This window comes from Elephas maximus, chromosome 26, assembly GCF_024166365.1.
Source record: "Elephas maximus indicus isolate mEleMax1 chromosome 26, mEleMax1 primary haplotype, whole genome shotgun sequence".
Classification (NCBI taxonomy): Eukaryota; Metazoa; Chordata; class Mammalia; order Proboscidea; family Elephantidae; genus Elephas; species Elephas maximus.
The window spans coordinates 944033-964728 of NC_064844.1; the positions used below are offsets into that span (position 1 = coordinate 944033).

Below are 20696 nucleotides of genomic sequence, written 5' to 3' on the forward strand. Positions count from 1 at the left end.
TCTCACTGTTCTCAGTGTTAGAGCCCTTGGCCTGTGTTACAGCTCGTCAGGGAGATGCCTTGCCTTGTCTCTCCCAGCGTCCTCCCTCTCTCCTTTCTTCGTCTGCTTCTGTCTGCCCGCTTGTGCAGTGTTGACGGCATGCACAGGTCATTCTCGATTCACAAACCATCTTTCTCTTTTTCTTTGGCACATCGCGTCATTAGTAATATGTGGCAGTGGATAATTTGCTGATGTCATTCTCAGATGTTACCTTGTATATGTTCAATTTTATGATTTACTGTTCAAAACACTGCCAGGTTTATAAAGATACTGATAATAAAAGGCAATAGTAATGAAAACAAACAAAAAAAATTGAACTCAATTTCTATGAGAGCTGACTTACGACAGTCATCGGAATGGAACCTTGTTGTAGATCAGGCATCACCTGTGTGAGCAAACCCCTAGCCAGTTTCAAGGCGTGGCCCTCCCACCAGAGGCACGAATTGACCAATCCCCTGCCAGTAGGTCACAGACACATTTACATAGGAGGTTATAGTCACTTCATTTGCATAAGTATATTGACCAGTCCCTGCAAGGTGCATAAAACAGACCATCACAGGGTAGGCTGCAGCCCAGGGCTGGACAAAAAGTATCAAACTACAGTTGTTTACAGCTTACCTAGGAAATGTCAGTCAACCTAGACAAAAGTAATAGACCCTCAGGGGTAGAAAACTAGGGCAAAGGTAACTCCTTCCTGAGAGTTTAGAGGGAAAATTTCTCAAGCTGTTTTTCCAAAGAACTAAAGCACAAGGCCACATAAAGGAACTCATTGCACCACACAACATAACTTGGTGGTGGATTAGGAGAGGGGAGTGAAAGAGGGTCCAGGAAGAAGGGCGACACGGAGATGGTGTCCGAGTTACCTGCTTGAGCAGCTGGGTAGATTCCGTTTGAGGTGAAGAATGGACGCCTGTGGGACATCAAGTGGTGATGTCAGTTAAGCCGCTGGACCTGAATTTGGAGCTCAGAGAAGAGGTTTGGGCTGGAGAGATAAGTTTTTGGATCATCAACATAAAGATGGCATTTAAAGTCCAAAATGTTTAGCAGATTACCTTAAAGGAGTCATTTTCAGCTCAGTAATTTTTTTCTTTAATCCTTTAAAATGACTAATCCTGTGATCTTACTTACCTTGTACCTCATTTGATGGATCTTACTGTGTTGAGATTCAGTGGGAGATAGAATAATGGTGCATCGATGTTTTCCCTTATGTCAGGCTGTTGTTCCTCCTTCCCCAGCCTGGTTCAAGGACTTCTTGCCATGTGTCCATTTGATGGTGGATGTCGTGGGAGCTACTGTTGAAGCTGTGTTCATCACAGGCTAGTTTCTCTTGTGGAAGCACATTCTCAAATTACAAAGATATCCCCCTTTTGTTGAAGCAGAGTAATCTGTTAATTGGTGCCTATGAACCTTCATCGTTTTTATTTCATACCGTAAATACTGACCTTCACTGCATGTCAGCACTGTGTTAAAAGAGAGAAAGACAAGAGAATACCCCAGTTTTCAAGGAAGGCACTGATGTTCTATGCAGTGTGTTAGGGCAACTTAGAAGAAGGTACAAAGATTGCTGGGCAACATTTTTTAACGGGGAGTCATTTAAACCAGTTCTGGTCCTGACAGGAGTGAAGAGAATCTCTACTGATTTAGAGAAAAGTGAATGATATGTTTGAGAAACTGGGAGTATGAGCATAATAGTGCGTTTCAAATACAAGGGCAGAAAGATTGTAACCCTTATTGCAAAAGGGCCTTATGTGGTTGCTCTCTTTTGTAAAATGAATTGCCGTCTTCATGGAAGAATATAAGCAACAAAATAAGATCTATTGTGTACTTTTAGGAAAGAAGCTCAAGTATTAGCATGGAAGATGTATTAGAGGAAAGGAAGACCAGAGGTGGGAAGCTGGGCCATTGTAACAGTTCACGTGAGGCCTAAACCAGAGGGAAAGAGTCATGCTGCTAAGAGAGGTTTTATTCAGTCCTTGCTTTATGAAAGATGTACTATCCTTGATACAAGGGTTCTTTGTTGAACGAGACCGGTTCAGTTCTGATGAAGGTTACAGAAAAGTAGAAATAAAGAGACTTCATGATGTCTGGTTTATATCGGAGGGCCTTCCACTCCATACCATGTTTTACGCACATAACGCCTGCTTTCTGTGTGTGTTTGCCAGACGTGCCCTGCCCCCATGAGATATTTTCACAAGTGCTGCTATGCCAGTTTTTTTACATATTGCTGTTAAAAAAAAGAAGAAATTAGCGTGCTTATGAAAATATCTTGCAGGGGGAGGGCATGGCCGGCAAATGTAGAAGGTGCACGTTATTTGCGTTAAAAATACGGTTCTAGGCTTTTTTTCCCTTCGGATCCTTTCTTGCGCAGAGTTAAGTCACACCTTTTTTCCACGTCAGAGCAGGTAAGGAAATGGATTCTGTTTTACTGAGGAACTGTCAGTGCCATTTCCCAAGCCCTGAGTAGGGCTTGCTTATCTCTCTTCATCAGGCAAAAGACCAAGCTGACCTTGAAACTCCATCGCTAGACCCCTTTCCCTTAAAGGGTTAACTGTAAACCATTATACCAGCAGAACTGTTAATTTTTATAGACGTACAGAAGACCCCTTTAACATCTCTTAGACCACATTATACCAAAGATCATGGCAGCAGCAGTAGAATAGTAATATACAGATTCATACTCTGGAAAATGCCAGAAGTATAGATTTTAACTTTTACTAATGGGGTGGGGGTGTGCTGTGATAAAAAATGGAAGCTTGCCTATTTCTTATGCATGTTTTCTGAAACACTCATTAGCTTGTTAGTCTTAGCAGCTTACTGAGTTCAGATTTAATAGTTAATGGTGGAAAAAAGTAGGTGATTCTTTAAAATTGTTTGCTTTCCTCTTAATCTCTGCTTTTCTAAGACTGGAAAATAGGTTAGGGTTAGCAAAAATAGGAGAAAATGGAAAGTCAAAAACTGAATTTACTATGTCTTCATGTGTACTAACAATAGTGAGCTGCAGAGAGGAGGTAAATGATAATCTTTTTGAAATTTACTGGTATGGCTTTATAAAGTAGACATTTCCACTTCTGTTTGTAAAGTTTCCTGAGGAATGTGACCAGCCATAGAGAAAGGCTATTCAGGAAAGTGTTCTGTAACAAGCTTTAAAAGGCACTGCTTTGATGTAACTGTTAATCTGTTGAATAAATTGTATTTATCAATGTAACAGATGTTCTCTTTCTCAATTTAAAAAAAAAGCACCGAAAAATGTTATCATATTTGGTAATGAATGATTTTATGCAGAAAGTTCAGATTATTTTTGTTGATCTGTCTCAGTAAGCAGTTGTTTTTATTTGTGTAGAGCTTAAGGTGTGAAGAGCTTCACCTCCATGCGGAAAATCTCTCCAGGCGTGTCTGGGAGCTGCTGATGCTTCTTCCCACGTGTCCGAACATGCTGACATCATTCCAGAATATATCAGACGAGCAGGTGAGCCCGCGGCAACCTGCATGGTGGTCAGAGACATCATTCAGTATTTTGCTGTTCTTTGAATCACTTCTCACACGCTTTGGTTTCTCTAACTCACAGAGAATTGATCTAAGGCATTGAGTTTATCATTGAGCTACATTTATTCTGTTTAAGAAATTGTTTCTTTATTCTGAAGTTTCTCTTTTTTTGCATTTAAATGTATTTTCTTTAACATAGTCATTGAGATATGATAGCTTTTTAAGCAAATCTTTGCATTCCAGTTTCAAATTGTTAACCGTAAGTTCACCGCTCATCTTTTTTGAAATATTACTGGGTTTTGAAACCCAGAAATGTGAGCAGCACTGCTTTAGTTATTTCATTTAGTGGAATATTATTCTTGATTAAAACATTATATTGCATATTGCACAAAATTATTTTGTACATAAACCAAACAATCAAACCCGTTGCCATCGAGTTGATCGCAACTCCTAGCGACCTTATAGGACAAGGTGGAGCTGACCCTTAGGATTTCCAGGAAGTGCCCGGTGGCTTGGAACTGCCGACCTTTTGCTTAGCAGCTGAGCTGTTAGCCACTGCACATTGACTAATAATGGCCTATTGTCAGACAATAATATGAATGAAATAATGTCTCATGAATGTGTTTTCATGTCAATAAATATGTACCTTCATGCTTTATTGCACGTGATAGGTGTTATACTCTAAATCATAGCTGAATTAAGCAGCTTCATTTTGTAATAATGAGACCATATTTTTTGCCTCTATGAAACAGTGTTGGAATTGTGGCACATTCAATTTTGCGTAATTATCCATTTATTTCCTTATGATTAATCTGCGTAAGCAGTATTGTGCAGCCAAAAGATATGTACATTATAAGGCTTTTTGTGTTTCTGGAGGGTGGTTAAGAGCTGTGGCTGCTAACCAAAAGGTTGTCAGTTCAAATCCACTAGCCACTCCTTGGAAACCCTCTGGGGCAGTTCTCTCTTCTGTGAAGGGTCTCTGTGAGTTGAAGTCGACACAGTGGCAGTGGGTTTTTTGAGGCTGGTTATTAGCTTACATTCCTGTTCCTGCTGGTAGTGTATTATTGCCTGTTGACCCAAACCCTCAATAAATCTGAATGTAGTTTTTGCCCATTGGATTTGTGAAGAGCGCCAACTCGTTTTAATGTTTGTTTATTTGATTGTTAGTGAAGTCAAGTAATGCAAGGCAAAATTGTTTTCTGAAATTATCTTAAGAAAATAGGAATTTGTCTTTTTAATATTACAGTATGCTCTGAATATTGCTTAATGTTCAACAACAAAAAGTAATGTTTAAAGAAAATACACTAGCCTAAAATGACTTGCATCAGTGCTTGTTCTAAATGCTTATACAAGCCAACTGACAGAATTAGGGGAAAATGAGCCAAAGGAATGTAACATCCATTTGGTCACTTTTCCATAAGAGCATCATCATCTTATGTGTGTTAAGTGTTAGGTAGTTTTGTAAAGTAATTAAAGATAGTGTTTTCAAGCCACATAATCAGAGGTTTCTTTGTAGAGCTCACCAGCAGAACACTTAACAGGGTGAAAAGAAGAAAGAAATGTCCTGATGTTTTGCTAATGGTTATCTATGATATGGGATACTATCATGTGCAGTTAGAATGCCCTGTAGCACAAACAACTTAGAAGTAAAGAAAATGTGCCCTGAAAAGTGGTGTTTGACGACTCAGCAGCTCTCGTAATAATATTGTTGTCAAAGTGGATGTTAAGTGTGAATAACAGTATTTCATTAATTGAGAGTAGGAAGGGCAAAACTTAACAAATTTATGTATTTATATGCCTTTTAAATGTGTAGGTGTAACTTAGTATTAAATATAGACATTTAACTAGCTTATCTACATCCTTAAAAATTTATACATTCCAGTGCTCGTGAGGAGTGTGCAGGCAGATACGTGTGACCAAATGCGTGGCTCCTGTCCAAGAGGCAGGATTAGGAGGCAGGAAGGGGTGGGCACTGGTTGAATGGACACAAGAAACCCCAGCGTGGAAAGGGGGAGTGTGCTATCACATTGTGGGGATTGCAACTAATGTCACAAAGCAATTCAACTATTCTGTAATTTTTTTTTCCCACTGGGGACAGGGTAAATTGTCTCATCTGTTGTGAAGATTAACAAATTATCATTTTTTTCATGGTACTGTTTGTATATCGGAAACCCTGGTGGCATAGTGGTTAAGTGCTACAGCTGCTAACCAAAAGGTTGGCAGTTCAAATCCACCAGGCGCTCCTTGGAAACTCAGTGGGGCAGTTCTACTCTGTCCTGTAGGGTTGCTATGAGTCAGAATCGACTCGGTGGCAATGGGTTTAGGTTTTTTTTGTTTGTTTGTTTGTATATTTTGTTAATGAATAATAATTGGCGTTTTAAGCATGTTGTATCAGTTATATAATTGATCTTCACGTTTGAATGTTTCACAATATGTAATATTTGAGTTTTTATGTAGTGTCAATTTCTTTAAAGTTTTTCTTTTTGGGGGTTTCCTTAGTAAGTTGGCTTGAGAATCCCATTTTCTCTCTTTTTTTAAGAATAATGATGGCCTTAATTGGAAAGAACTTCTCAGAATTAAGAGTGCCCACAAGCTGTTGTATGCCCTGGAAATTATTGAAGCGCTGGGAAAACCTAACAGAAGGATAAGGAGGGAGTCCACAGTAAGTGCATTTCCATGCTTGCCGTTAAATGTTTGTGGTTTTTCTTCTTTCTGGAGCAGAATTTCAGAGTTTGTTCTCTTTTCAACTAGAATAATTGTTTCTCATCCCATTCCCTTATTTTTCTGCCTTTCCCACAGGGAAGTTACAGTGATCTTTATCCAGACTCCGATGATTCAAGTGAGGATCAAGTAGAAAACAGTAAAAACTCCTGGAGTTGCAAGGTTTGACCCTATTACCTGTTTCACAGCGTAGTGATAGAAATAGCTTGTAATTTTTCAAAAGTAAGTACCATAGTGATTGTTTTTAAACTAATTTACTATTAAAGTGAAACATAGTAAAAAATTATTACTTTAAATCCGGTTAAATAATATACACTGAAATTCTTTAATCCCTTGGAGCTTCTATTTTTAGCGCTGTTTTTTTTTTTCCTTCCGTTGAAACACCATGATAGGATACCCGAGTATCTGGGATTAAATGGTTAATGGAATATAAAGATACGTTTATAGATGTTTGTAAGAATCTTTAAAAACATAAAAACTTCTTGAAAGCAGATTTTGTGGTTTTTGTTTTCATAGAAGTTGTTTTGGTGATTTAAATCAGTTTTATAAATGAAAGGTAAAATATTTTACTTACGTATATATGTATCCAGTTACTGAACCAATGAGCAGATTTATCATTGCATGAAGTAGCTGCTTTTCTCTTAACCATTGCTCTTACAATTATTTATAGTTTGTTGCTGCTGGAGGACTCCAACAGTTACTAGAAATTTTTAATTCTGGAATTCTAGAGCCTAAAGAGCAGGAATCGTGGACTGTGGTAAGTGAAAATTCATTGTTTCACTGTTATAGCAGTTATCCCATTTTAAGCCCTTTGATTTCCAGCAGCACGTGTAACTTCTACTATATACTTCGTTATAATCCAGGAGAGTATCAGGCATAGTAAAGGGCCCTGGTGGCACAGTGGTTAAGTGTTTCTCTGCTAACCACGAGGCCGGTGATCCAAACCCTGCAGCCTCTTCGTGGGAGAAACCTGTGGCAGCCCGCTTCCGTAAAGATTGACAGCCTTGGAAACCCTATGGGACAGGTCTGCTCTGTCCAGTAGGTTCCCTACGAGTCAGAATCAACTCAGTGGCAACAAGTTTTATCAAGTATAGTAGAAATATATTAAAAAATATAGAGAGTTTTATAAACTAATTGTGGTCCACCAATCTCAATTAGCTAAAATTTAAGTGCTAAATAAAAGTAATATTTCTGCACTATGGCTGATTCATAAACGCTTTCTCCTTAGGCTAATAAAATTGTTTGTATTTCTGTAATCTTAAAGTTTTTTTTTAAATGAAGGTTTTTAAAAAATTTAAGATGTAAGCCAATTAAAAAAAAACCTTAAAAAAAATTTCTAAGTTTTTTTTAATTGGCTTACGTCTTAAATTTTTAAAAAACATTCATTTTCATCGTTTTCTTTCTTTTTTGACTATTTCTTCTTTTATAGCAGTATTACACAAAAATGTTTCCCCAGACCATTTGTGGCTGGTCAATTATGAGATAGGTACAGAAATTTACAGGAAACTTTCAGGACTTTTTATAGAAATTGAATATTGCTGCAGTGATTTTTATAGTTTATTTTTTTAAAAGTATTCGTCCTGTATAAAATAGAAAATTTTTTCTAAATTTCCTTAATTTTGTTGTTGTTAAAGATTATGCACAGCAAAACATAAGCCAGTTCAACAGCTTCTGTGTGTACAATTCAGTGACATTGATTGCATCCTTTGAGTTGTGTAACCAATCTCATCCTCGTATTCTGAGTTATTTCTCCTGCATTAACGTAAACTCACTGCGCCCTAAGATTCCTATCCAATCTGTCTAGTTGCCGTTGCCAATTTGATACCATACAGATAGTTCTTAAAAGAGCATAATTCTCAAAGCAGACCTTTTTTACTAGTTAAGCTAAGCTGTTTTAAGTTCTAAGATGGCTTCAGGGCGTATTTTTGCTTAAGGTTTAAAGATTATCTCAGGGCAGTAGTTTCAGGGGTTCTTCCACCCTCCATGGCTGCAGAAAGCCTAGAATCAAAGAGAATTTGAAATTCCGTTCTATATCTTCCCCCTTTTGATCAGGAGTCATCTATGGAATTTTTGATCAAAATGTTCAATAATGGTAGCCAGGCACCATCCAGTTTTTCTGGTCTCATGGCAAAGGATGCAATTGTTCACGGAGGCAGTTAGCCACATGTTAATGGAAATTTTTTTTAAATGGCACATCACAACTGTTAAGTTGAAGAGGTATTGTTCCATAATACTAGGAAAATAAAATTTTTTGTGGAGTATTTAAAACTTTGTAATCGTATGCAAAACTGCACAATCTGGTTTTGAAATAAATGATAAGGACACCATTTCTTGACCTCCAAAACAGATTAGCATTATCAGACATTCCATTCAAATATTTATTTCTTAGAACTTGTATTTTAAATTTCCGTAGAACCTAGGATTCAGGCATCCGTGATTTGATATTGAATGCTACTCTTGCCAAAAGGTTGAGGAAGATTAGAAAATACTGCTGTCTACCAAACTGTTGATAATCTGCCTCTGGTTTCAATTCTTCTCAGTTTTTTTATTTTGAACATTTTACTTTATATATCTATATGTATATACCTCATTCTGCTACAGTAATTAATTATCGTAGTTCTTTGTCTCATATTTCAAATTTCTGTTGTGTATTATTGTTAGTCATATACCTGGTGTTCCATTAGTCTCTCAGAATGGTGAGGTGCCTTTTAGTTCTCTGGCAAAGTGGAAGAATTTAACTCAAATTTTTAATGAGTAGTTATGTGTCACAGATAGGAGCTTTATTATCAACTTAGTTGTGAATAAAGTTTAGTGAAATCATATGCTAAAATTTTCTTCTTTCTTTGCTTTGAAATTATGGATACATTTGTGAACTATTATTATTAAGTCAGCTTTACTGCCATGTGTGGCACATTATAGCCTTAAAAACAAAAAACCAAACCCAGTGCCGTCGAATCGATTCTGCCTGAAAATGCCTGAGATACAAGGCACGTCTGAGACGCAGATGGCTTCCAAGGAGTCTCTCTTAATGTATTGTGGAATAGTTACGAATTCCTGATCATTATTGTTTCTTAACTATTTTTTACTTTTAAAATAAAATTAGTCAACGTGTACTTTCTTAAATTTTTTTTTATGTAATCCACGTACAGTTTTTTTTAATGTATAATTCAGTGGTTTTCAGTATATTCACAAAATTGAGCAACCAGCACTACTGTCCTTGGAAGTCTAGAACATTTTAATCATCCCCAAAGGAAGCCCCGCACCCATTAGCAGTTCCTCCTCATTCTCCCCTAACCCCCTGAGCCATATGCAACCACCAACCTACTTTCTATCTATTGATTTACCTCTTCTGGCCATTTCATATAAATGGAGTCATGTAATAATGGTTCTTTGGGATTGGCTTCTTTAACTTAGCATAATGCTTTTAACAGTCATCGTTGAAAGTAGCATGTATTGGTAATTCAATCGTTTGTATGGATATACCGGAAACCCTGGTGGCGTAGTTGTTAAGTGCTATGGCTGCTAACTGAAGGGTCGGCAGTTTGAACCCACCAGGCACTCCTTGGAAACTCTGTGGGGCAGTTCTGCTCTGTCCTATAGGGTCACTATGAGTCGGAATCGACTCGATGGCACCGGGTTTGGTTTGGTTGGGTTGGATGGCTATACCACATTTGGTTTGTATGTTCATTAACTGATGGGCATTTGGGTTGTTGTCACTTTTTGGCTATTAAGAACATTTGTGTGCAAGTTTTTGTGTAGACCTAGTTTTTCAGTTCTCTTGCGTATGTACTTAGGAGGGATATGTCTCACCAATGTTTGTTTTTGCCTGTCTTTGATTTTCCCGGTGGATGATGTTAAATGATACCACGTTGTAGTTTTAATTTGCATCTTCCTGATGCTGATGATCTTGGGTGCAACACTGAGCTTAAGCATAACAACAGTTGTGAGCATGGTGCAGGACCGGGCAGTGTCTCGTTCTGTAGTACACCAGGTCACGGAGTCGGAACCAGCTCGACAGCACCTATCAACAACAGTGATCTTGAGCATCTTTTCACGTGTTTGTTGTCCATTCATGTATCTTCTTCAGTGAAATGTCTATTCATCTGTGGCTTTAAAATCCAAGGAGGGGGAGACTGATCAGTTGATAGACTTTGTGTTGTTTCCACTTTGGGGGTATTATGAAATGCTGCCGTGAGCACTCATGTCTTAGGTGTATACTTCAGGGTAGAATTGCAGGGTCATATAGTTACTCTGTTTAACTTTTTGTTTGTTTGTTTGTTTGTTTTTTATTTTTACCCATCTGACAATCTTTATTTTTTTAATTGGATTTTTTCATATTGTTGAGTTTTAAGAATTCTCTGTACATTTTGGTTACAAGTCCTTTATCAGATATGTGTTTTTCAATCATTTTCTCTCAGTCTTTTTATTCTCATAACAGTATCTTTTGCAGAGCCGAAGTTTTCAATTTTTTTTTTTATTAACTTTTATTAAGCTTCAAGTGAACGTTTACAAATCCAATCAGTCTGGCACATATAAGTTTACATACATCTCACTCCCTACTCCCACTTGCTCTCCCCCTCTTGAGTCAGCCCTTTCAGTGTCTCCTTTCATGACAATTTTGCCAGCTTCTCTCTCTATCCTCCCATTCCCCCCTCCAGACAAGAGTTGCCAACACAATCTCAAGTGTCCACCTGATATAATTAGCTCACTCTTCATCATCGTCCCCCCCCCCCCCCCCGACCAGTCCCTTTCATGTCTGATGAGTTGTCTTCGGGGATGGTTCCTGTCCTGTGCCAACATAAGGTCTGGGGACCATGGCCGCCGGGATTCCTCTAGTCTCAGTCAGACCATTAAGTTTGGTCTTTTTATGAGAATTTGGGGTCTGTATCCCACTGATCTCCTGCTCCCTCAGAGGTCCTCTGCTGTGCTCCCTGTCAGGGCAGTCACCGGTTGTGGCCGGGCACCAACTAGTTCTTCTGGTCTCAGGATGATGTAGGTCTCTGGTTCCTGTGGCCCTTTCTGTCTCTTGGGCTCTTAGTTGTCGTGTGGCCTTGGTGTTCTTCATTTTCCTTTGCTCCAGATGGGTTGAGACCAATTGATGCATCTTAGATGTCCGCTTGTTAGCATTTAAGACCCCAGACGCCACATTTCAAAGTGGGATGCAGAATGATTTCATAATAGAATTATTTTGCCAATTGACTTAGAAGTCCCCACAAACCATGTTCCCCAGACCCCTGCCCTTGCTCCACTGACCTTTGAAGCATTCATTTTATCCCGGAAACTTCTTTGCTTTTGGTCCAGTCCAATTGAGCTGACCTTCCATGTATTGAGTGTTGTCTTTCCCTTCACCTAAAGCATTTCTTATCTACTAATTAATCAATAAAAAACCCTCTCCCACCCTCCCTCCCTCCCCACCTCGTAACCACAAAAGTATGTGTTCTTCTCAGTTTTTACTATTTCTCAAGATCTTATAATAGTGGTCTTATACAATATTTGTCCTTTTGCCTCTGACTAATTTCGCTCAGCATAATGCCTTCCAGGTTCCTCCATGTTATGAAATGTTTCACAGTTTCGTCACTGTTCTTTATCGATGCATAGTATTCCATTGTGTGAATATACCACAATTTATTTACCCATTCATCCGTTGATGGACACCTTGGTTGCTTCCAACTTTTTGCTATTGTAAACAGAGCTGCAATAAACATGGGTGTGCATATATCTGTTTGTATGAAGGCTCTTGTATCTCTAGGGTCTATTCCGAGGAGTGGGATTTCTGGGTTGTATGGTAGTTCTATTTCTAACTGTTTAAGATAACGCCAGATAGATTTCCAAAGTGGTTGTACCATTTTACATTCCCACCAGCAGTGTATAAGAGTTCCAATCTCTCCGCAGCCTCTCCAACATTTATTATTTTGTGTTTTTTGGATTAATGCCAGCCTTGCTGGTGTGAGATGGAATCTCATCGTAGTTTTAATTTGCATTTCTCTAATGGCTAATGATCGAGAGCATTTTCTCATGTATCTGTTGGCTGCCTGAATATCTTCTTTAGTGAAATGTGTGTTCATATCCTTTGCCCACTTCTTGATTGGGTTGTTTGTCTTTTTGTGGTTGAGTTTTGACAGAATCATGTAGATTTTAGAGATCAGGCGCTGGTCGGAGATGTCAAAGCTGAAAATTCTTTCCCAGTCTGTAGGTGGTCTTTTTACTCTTTTGGTGAAGTCTTTAGATGAGCATAGGTGTTTGATTTTTAGGAGCTCCCAGTTCTCTGGTTTCTCTTCATCATTTTTGGTAATGTTTTGTATTCTGTTTATGCCTTGTATTAGGGCTCCTAGGGTTGTCCCAATTTTTTCTTCCATGATCTTTATCGTTTTAGTCTTTATGTTTAGGTCTTTGATCCACTTGGAGTTAGTTTTTGTGCATGGTGTAAGCTATGGGTCCTGTTTCATTTTTTTGCAAATGGATATCCAGTTATGCCAGCACCATTTGTTAAAAAGGCTTTCTTTTGCCCAATTAATTGACACTGGTCCTTTGCAAATATCAGCTGCTCATACGTGGATGGATCTATGTCTGGGTTCTCAATTCTGTTCCATTGGTCTATGTGCCTGTTGTTGTACCAGTACCAGGCTGTTTTGACTACTGTGGCTGTATAATAGGTTCTGAAATCAGGTAAAGTGAGGCCTCCCACTTTCTTCTTCTTTTTCAGTAGTGCTTTGCTTATCCGGGGGTTCTTTCCCTTCCATATGAAACTGGTGATTTGTTTCTCTATCCCCTTAAAATATGACATTGGAATTTGGATCGGAAGTGCGTTAAATGTATAGATGGCTTTTGGTAGAACAGACATTTTTACTATGTTAAGTCTTCCTATCCATGAGCAAGGTATGTTTTTCCACTTAAGTATGTCCTTTTGAATTTCTTGTAGTAGAGCTTTGTAGTTTTCTTTGTATAGGTCTTTTACATCCTTGGTAAGATTTATTCCTAAGTATCTTATCTTCTTGGGGGCTACTGTGAATGGTATTGATTTGGTTATTTCCTCTTCGGTGTTCTTTTTGTTGATGTAGAGGAACCCAAGTGATTTTTGTATGTTTATTTTATAACCTGAGACTCTGCCAAACTCTTTTATTAGTTTCAGTAGTTTTCTGGAGGATTCCTTAGGGTTTTCTGTGTATATAATCATGTCATCTGCAAATAGTGATAACTTTACTTCTTCCTTGCCAATCCGGATACCTTTTATTTCTTTGTCTAGCCTAATTGCCCTGGCTAGGACTTCCAGCACGATGTTGAATAAGAGCGGTGATAAAGGGCATCCTTGTCTGGTTCCCGTCCTCAAGGGAAATGCTTTCAGGTTCTCTCCATTTACAGTGATATTGGCTGTTGGCTTTGCATAGATGCCCTTTATTATGTTGAGGAATTTTCCTTCAATTCCTATTTTGGTAAGAGTTTTTATCATAAATGGGTGTTGGACTTTGTCAAATGCCTTTTCTGCATCAATTGATAAGATCATGTGGTTTTTGTCTTTTGTTTTATTTATGTGATGGATTACATTAATGGTTTTTCTGATATTAAACCAGCCTTGCATACCTGGTATAAATCCCACTTGATCATGGTGAATTATTTTTTTGATGTGTTGTTGGATTCTATTGGCTAGAATTTTGTTGAGGATTTTTGCATCTATGTTCATGAGGGATATAGGTCTATAATTTTCTTTTTTTGTAATGTCTTTACCTGGTTTTGGTATCAGGGAGATGGTGGCTTCATAGAATGAGTTGGGTAGTATTCCGTCATTTTCTATGCTTTGGAATACCTTCAGAAGTAGTGGTGTTAACTCTTCTCTGAAAGTTTGGTAGAACTCTGCAGTGAAGCCATCCGGGCCAGGGCTTTTTTTTGTTGGGAGTTTTTTGATTACCGTTTCAATCTCTTTTTTTGTTATGGGTCTATTTAGTTGTTCTACTTCTGAATGTGTTAGTTTAGGTAGGTAGTGTTTTTCCAGGAATTCATTCATTTCTTCTAGGTTTTCAAATTTGTTAGAGTACAATTTTTCATAATAATCTGAAATGATTCTTTTAATTTCATTTGGTTCTGTTGTGATGTGGTCCTTCTCATTTCTTATTCGGGTTATTTGTTTCCTTTCCTGTATTTCTTTAGTGAGTCTAGCCAATGGTTTATCAATTTTGTTAATTTTTTCAAAGAACCAGCTTTTGGCTTTGTTAATTCTTTCAATTGTTTTTCTGTTCTCTAATTCATTTAGTTCAGCTCCAATTTTTATTATTTGTTTTCTTCTGGTGCCTGATGGATTCTTTTGTTGCTCAGTTTCTATTTGTTCAAGTTGTAGGGACAGTTCTCTGATTTTGGCTCTTCTTTTTGTATGTGTGCATTTATCGATATAAATTGGCCCCTGAGCCCTGCTTTTGCTGTGTCCCAGAGATTTTGATAGGAAGTATTTTCATTCTCATTGCTTTCTAAGAATTTCCTTATTCCCTCCTTGATGTCTTCTATAACCCAGTCTTTTTTCAGGAGGGTATTGTTCATTTTCCAAGTATTTGATTTCTTTTCCCTAGTTTTTCTGTTATTGATCTCTGGTTTTATTGCCTTGTGGTCTGAGAAGATGCTTTGTAATATTTCGACGTTTTGAACTCTGCAGAGGTTTGTTTTATGACCTAATATGTGGTCTATTCTAGAGAATGTTCCATGTGCGCTAGAAAAAAAAAGTATATTTTGCAGTAGTTGGGTGGAGAGTTCTGTATAAGTCAATGAGGTCAAGTTGGTTGATTGTTGTAATTAGATCTTCCGTGCCTCTGTTGAGCTTCTTACTGGATGTCCTGTCCTTCTCCGAAAGTGGTGTGTTGAAGTCTCCTGCTATAATTGTGGAGGTATCTATCTCACTTTTCAATTCTGTTAAAATTTGATTTATGTATCTTGCAGCCCTGTCATTGGGTGCATAAATATTTAATATGGTTATGTCTTCCTGATCAATTGTCCCTTTTATCATTATATAGTGTCCTTCTTTATCCTTTGTGGTGGATTTAAGTCTAAGGTCTATTTTGTCAGAAATTAATATTGCTACTCCTCTTCTTTCTTGCTTATTGTTTGCTTGATATATTTTTTTCCATCCTTTGAGTTTTAGTTTGTTTGTGTCTCTAAGTCTAAGGTGTGTCTCTTGTAGGCAGCATATAGATGGATCGTGTTTCTTTATCCAGTCTGTGACTCTCTGTCTCTTTATTGGTGCATTTAGTCCATTTACATTCAGGGTAATTATAGATAAATAAGTTTTTAGTGCTGTCATTTTGATGCCTTTTTATGTGTGTTGTTGACAATTTCATTTTTCCACATACTTTTTTGTGCTGAGGCGTTTTTCTTAGTAAATTGTGAGATCCTCATTTTCATAGTGTTTGACTTTATGTTAGTTGAGTCGTTAACGTTTTTCTTGGTTTTTATCTTGAGTTATAGAGGTGTTATACCTTTTTGTGGTTACCTTATTATTTACTCCTATTTTTCTAAGTAAAAACCTAACTTGTATTGTTCTATATCGCCTTGTATCACTCTCCATATGGCAGTTCAATGCCTCCTGTATTTAGTCCCTCTTTTTGATTATTTTGATCTTTTACCTATTGACTTCCATGATTCCCTGTTATGTGTATTTTTTTTTTAATTAATCTTAATTTGTTTGTTTTTGTGATTTCCCTATTTGAGTTGATATCAGGACGTTCTGTTTTGTGACCTTGTGTTGTGCTGATATCTGATATTATTGGTTCTCTGACCAAACAATATCCTTTAGTATTTCTTATAGCTTTGGTTTGGTTTTTGCAAATTCTCTAAACTTGTGTTTATCTGTAAATATCTTAATTTCGCCTTCATATTTCAGAGAGAGTTTTGCTGGATATATGATCCTTGGCTGGCAGTTTTTTTCCTTCAGTGCTCTGTATATGTCGTCCCATTCCCTTCTTGCCTGCATGGTTTCTGCTGAGTAGTCTGAACTTATTCTTATTGATTCTCCCCTGAAGGAAACCTTTCTTTTCTCCCTGGCTGCTTTTAAAATTTTCTGTTTATCTTTGGTTTTGGCGAGTTTGATGATAATATGTCTTGGTGTTTTTCTTTTTGGATCAATCTTAAATGGGGTTCGATGAGCATCTTGGATAGCTATCCTTTCGTCTTTCATGATGTCAGGGAAGTTTTCTGTCAGGAGTTCTTCAACTATTTTCTCTGTGTTTTCTGTCCCCCCTCCCTGTTCTGGGACTCCAATCACCCGCAGGTTATCCTTCTTGATAGAGTCCCACATGATTCTTAGGGTTTCTTCATTTTTTTTAATTCTTTTATCTGATTTTTTTTCAGCTATGTTGGTGTTGATTCCCTGGTCCTCCAGAAGTCCCACTCTGCATTCTAATTGCTCGAGTCTGCTCCTCTGACTTCCTATTGCGTTGTCTAATTCTGTAATTTTATTGTTAATCTTTTAGATTTCTACATGCTGTCTCTCTATGGATTCTTGCAACTTATTAATTTTTCCACTATGTTCTTGAATAATCTTTTTGAGTTCTTCAACAGTTTTATCAGTGTATTCCTTGGCTTTTTCTGCAGTTTGCCCTATTTCATTTGTGATGTCTTTAAGCATTCTGTAAATTAGTTTTTTATACCCTGTATCTGATAATTCCAGGATTGTATCTTCATTTGGGAAGGATTTTGATTCTTTTGTTTGGGGTGTTGGAGAAGCTGTCATGGTCTGCTTCTTTAAGTGGTTTGATATGGATTATTGTCTCTGAGCCATCACTGGGAAACTAGTTTTTCCAGAAAATCCGCTAAAAAAAAATTCAGTCAGATCCCTATCAGAGTTCTCCCTCTGGCTCAGGCTATTCAGATGTTAATGAAGCCGCCTGGGGAGGGTGGGGGAGGGAACAGAGAGATAGGAGAGTAGCACCTCAGAATATAGCCAGAGTTGCTTGTCTTGCTTGGAATGACTATTATATCTGAGATTCCCGCGGGGCGCGTCGCTTATGTGTGCTGGCTGTGTGGAGATTGCCCCTGGGGGGTCTGGCCCGCTGGAGTCACGGTCAGATCCTCCACTTCCAGCCCCACGCCCAGCGTCAAGGCTCCCCTACTGGGACGGTGCACTCTCGACTCCAAAATCAGTCGCTGCCTCCCGGGGACTTCTCGTCCCTCTAGCCGCGTTGCCGTGCCGCCCCAGAGAACCAATTGGGCCGCCTCCCGGGGTTAGTTCAGGTGGGTGGAGCAGCTCCCCGTGCTTGTGCCGTGACCGAGTGTCCCGGCTGAGACGCTGTTCTCCCCGCTCCAATACCAGTCGCTGCTTCCCGGGGACTTCTCCTACCGGCTGCGTCCCACGCCGCCCACGTGACCCAACTGGTCCCCCTCCCGGGGTTAGTTCAGGGGGGTGGAGCAGCTCTCCGTGTTTATGCCGTACCTGCGTCCAGTCCAGATCCCGGCGGGATGGTTCCCTGGCTGGGATGCTGCTCTCCACGTTCCAAGACCAGTCACTGCCTCCTGGGGACTTCTTATACCGGCTGCGTCCCACGCCGTCCGCGGAACCGGCTGGTCCCCCTCCTGGGGTTAGTTCAGGTGGGTGGAGCAGCTCTCTGTGCTTGTGCCGTACCTGACTGGTACGCTGGCTCCAGGCTCTGAAAACAATCGCTGCTTCCCCGTATTAGTTCGTTCTCCGTCTCTAAATCTGTGTTTGTTGTTCAGGGTTCGTAGATTGTTATGTATGTGATCGATTCACTTGTTTTTCCGTGTCTTTGTTGTAAGAGGGATCCGAGGTAGCGTCTGCCTAGTCCGCCATCTTGGCTCCGCCCCCCTCTGTTTAACTTTTCATGACCTGCCAAATTGTTTTCCAAAGCTGCTGCACCATTGTGCATTCACACCAGCCGTATGTGTGGGTTCCAGTTTGTCCGCATCTTCACCAAGACTAACCAGAAAAAACCTGTTGCCATGGAGTCAGTTCCGACTTATGGTGATCCTATAGGACAGAGTAGAACAGCCCCATAGAGTTTCCAGGAAGTGCCTGGTGGATTCGAACTGCTGACCTTAAGAGCCAGAGCTCTTAACCAGTACGGCACCAGGGTTTCCAGTCACCAAGACTAATGCCTATCTTTCCTTTATAGCCATACTAGTGAGTACCTCCTTGCGGCTTTGATTTACATTTCCCTAATGACTTTTTTTTTTTAATGACTAGTGTTGTGGAGTATCTTTATGTGCTTAAAGATTTTTTTGGAGAAATATCAACTCAAATCCATTGGCCATTTTTAATTGGGTTGTCTTTTCATTGTTGAGTTGTAAGAGTTCTTAATATATTCTGAATACTAATCCCTTATCAGGCATACACTTTGCAGCTATTTTCTCCCATTTTGTGGGTTGCCTTTTCCCTTTCTTCAGTCGTGCCCTTTGAAACAAAAAAGTTGTTAAAATCTAATTTCTCACTCTTTTTCTTTGTTATCTATGCTTGTAGTGTTACATCTAAGAAACCATTGCCTAACCAAGGTTCCAAAGATTTTTGCCTCTGTTTTCTTTTTATAGTTTTAGCTCTTACATGTAGATCTTTGATCCATTTTGAGTAAATTTTTGTGTGTGTTTTGAGTTTGAGGTATACTTTTCATGCAATAAATAGCACACCATTTTAAAGGTGTAGTTCAAATTCTGAAAAATGTGTATAGTCACACAGTCCTGCAACATAATTAAGATGTAGAACATTCTCATTACTACAGAAATACCATCCTGACCCTTTTCGGTCAGTCTCTCACGCCCATCCCAACTGCCTTCTGTTGCAATAGATTATATTTGCATTTCCTGTTGTATACTATGTGCTTTACATCTGACTTTGACTCAGTATGTATTTTGAAAATCATAAATGTGTGTGTGTGTTGGTAGTTTGTTCCCTTTCATTGCTGAGTGAATGAATATCTGATGTGTAGATAAACCACAGCTTGTTTATCAATTCACCGTTGATGGACATTTGCGCTTCCAGTTGTGGGCTCTTAGGGATAAAGCTGCTATAAACATGTACAAGTCTTTCCATGTATTTATGTTTTTGTTTCTCTTGGGTAAATATTTAAAAATGGAATTTCTGAGTAATATGGTAAATGTAAGATTAACTTTATAAGAAGCTGTCAAACTTTCCGAAAGCAGTTTGAGAATTCCATTTATCCATAGCCTTGCCAGCATTTGGTGTGGCTAGCGTCCCTAATTTGATCTTCTCGTGAGCATGTAGTCGTCTTTCATGCTGGCTTTAATTTGCCCTTCTTCAGTGACTAATGGTATTGGGCATCTTTTCATGTGCTTATTGGTCATGCATTTATCTTCTTTGTGAAGTGTCTGTTCAAATCTTTTGCTCATTTTTAAACATTTTAATTTTTTTCTTAATAAAGAAGTTGTAAGACTTTTTCTTTCCTTAGTCAATTTTGGACAAGTTGTTTTTCCTCAGATATATGTATTGGGAATATTTGCTCTCAGCCTGTGGCTTGGTTTTCATTTTATTGATCGTGTCTATTAAAAGACAGGAGTTTTTTTTGTGTGTGTGTGCTTTAAGTGAAAGTTTACAAATCAAGTCAGTCTCTTATACAAAAATTTATATACACCTTGCTGTATACTCCTGATTGCTCTCCCCCTAATGAGACAACACACTCCTTCCCTCCACTCTCTTTTCGTGTCCATTCCACCAGCTTTCTGACCCCCTCTGCCCTCTCATCTCCCCGCCCCAGACAGGAGCTGCCAACATAGTCTCATGTGTCTACTTGATCCATGAAGCTCATTCTTCACCAGCATCATTTTCTATCCCATTGTCCAGTCCAATCCCTGTCTGAAGAGTTGGCTTTGGGAATGGTTCCTGTCTTGGGCTAACAGAACGTCTGGGGACCATGACCTGCAGGGTCCACCTAGTCTCAGACCATTAAATCTGGTCTTTTTACAAGAATTTGAAGTCCATCCCACTGCTCTCCTGCTCCCTCAGGGGGGGTTCTCTCTGTTGTATTCCTTGTCAGGGCAGTCATCGGTTGTAGCCGGGCACCGTCGAGTTCTTCTGGTCTCAGGCTGATGTAGTCTCTGTTTTATGTGTCCCTTTCTGTCTCTTGGGCTCATAATTACCTTGTGTCTTTGGTAGGACAGAAGTTTTTTGTTTTTTGTTTTAATAATTTTTATTGAGCTTTAAGTGAACGTTTACAAATCAAGTCAGTCTGTCACATATAAGCTTATATACACCTTACTCCATACTCCCACTTGCTCTCCCCCTAATGAGTCAGCCCTTCCAGTCTCTCCTTTCATGACAATTTTGCCAGTTTCTAACCCTCTCTACCCTCCCATCTCTCCTCCAGACAGGAGATGCCAACACAGTCTCAAGTGTCCACCTAATACAAGTAGCTCACTCTTCATCAGCATCTCTCTCCTACCCATTGTCCAGTCCCTTCTATGTCTGATGAGTTGTCTTCAGGGGTGGTTCCTGTCCTGGGCCAACAGAAGGT

General features: G+C 39.0%; 1 protein-coding gene across 3 annotated transcripts in view; it reads left to right on the plus strand.

Annotated features, from left to right (window-relative positions):
• Positions 1-20696, plus strand: part of USP34 (ubiquitin specific peptidase 34) — a 251301-nt gene that overhangs the window by 136149 nt on the left and 94456 nt on the right. For all 3 annotated transcript variants that reach the window (XM_049870361.1, XM_049870360.1, XM_049870359.1), the window contains exons 30-33: positions 3380-3505; positions 6062-6184; positions 6322-6405; positions 6914-7000. In XM_049870361.1, the coding sequence (XP_049726318.1) occupies positions 3380-3505; positions 6062-6184; positions 6322-6405; positions 6914-7000 (420 nt within the window). The remainder of the gene's footprint in view (positions 1-3379; positions 3506-6061; positions 6185-6321; positions 6406-6913; positions 7001-20696) is intronic.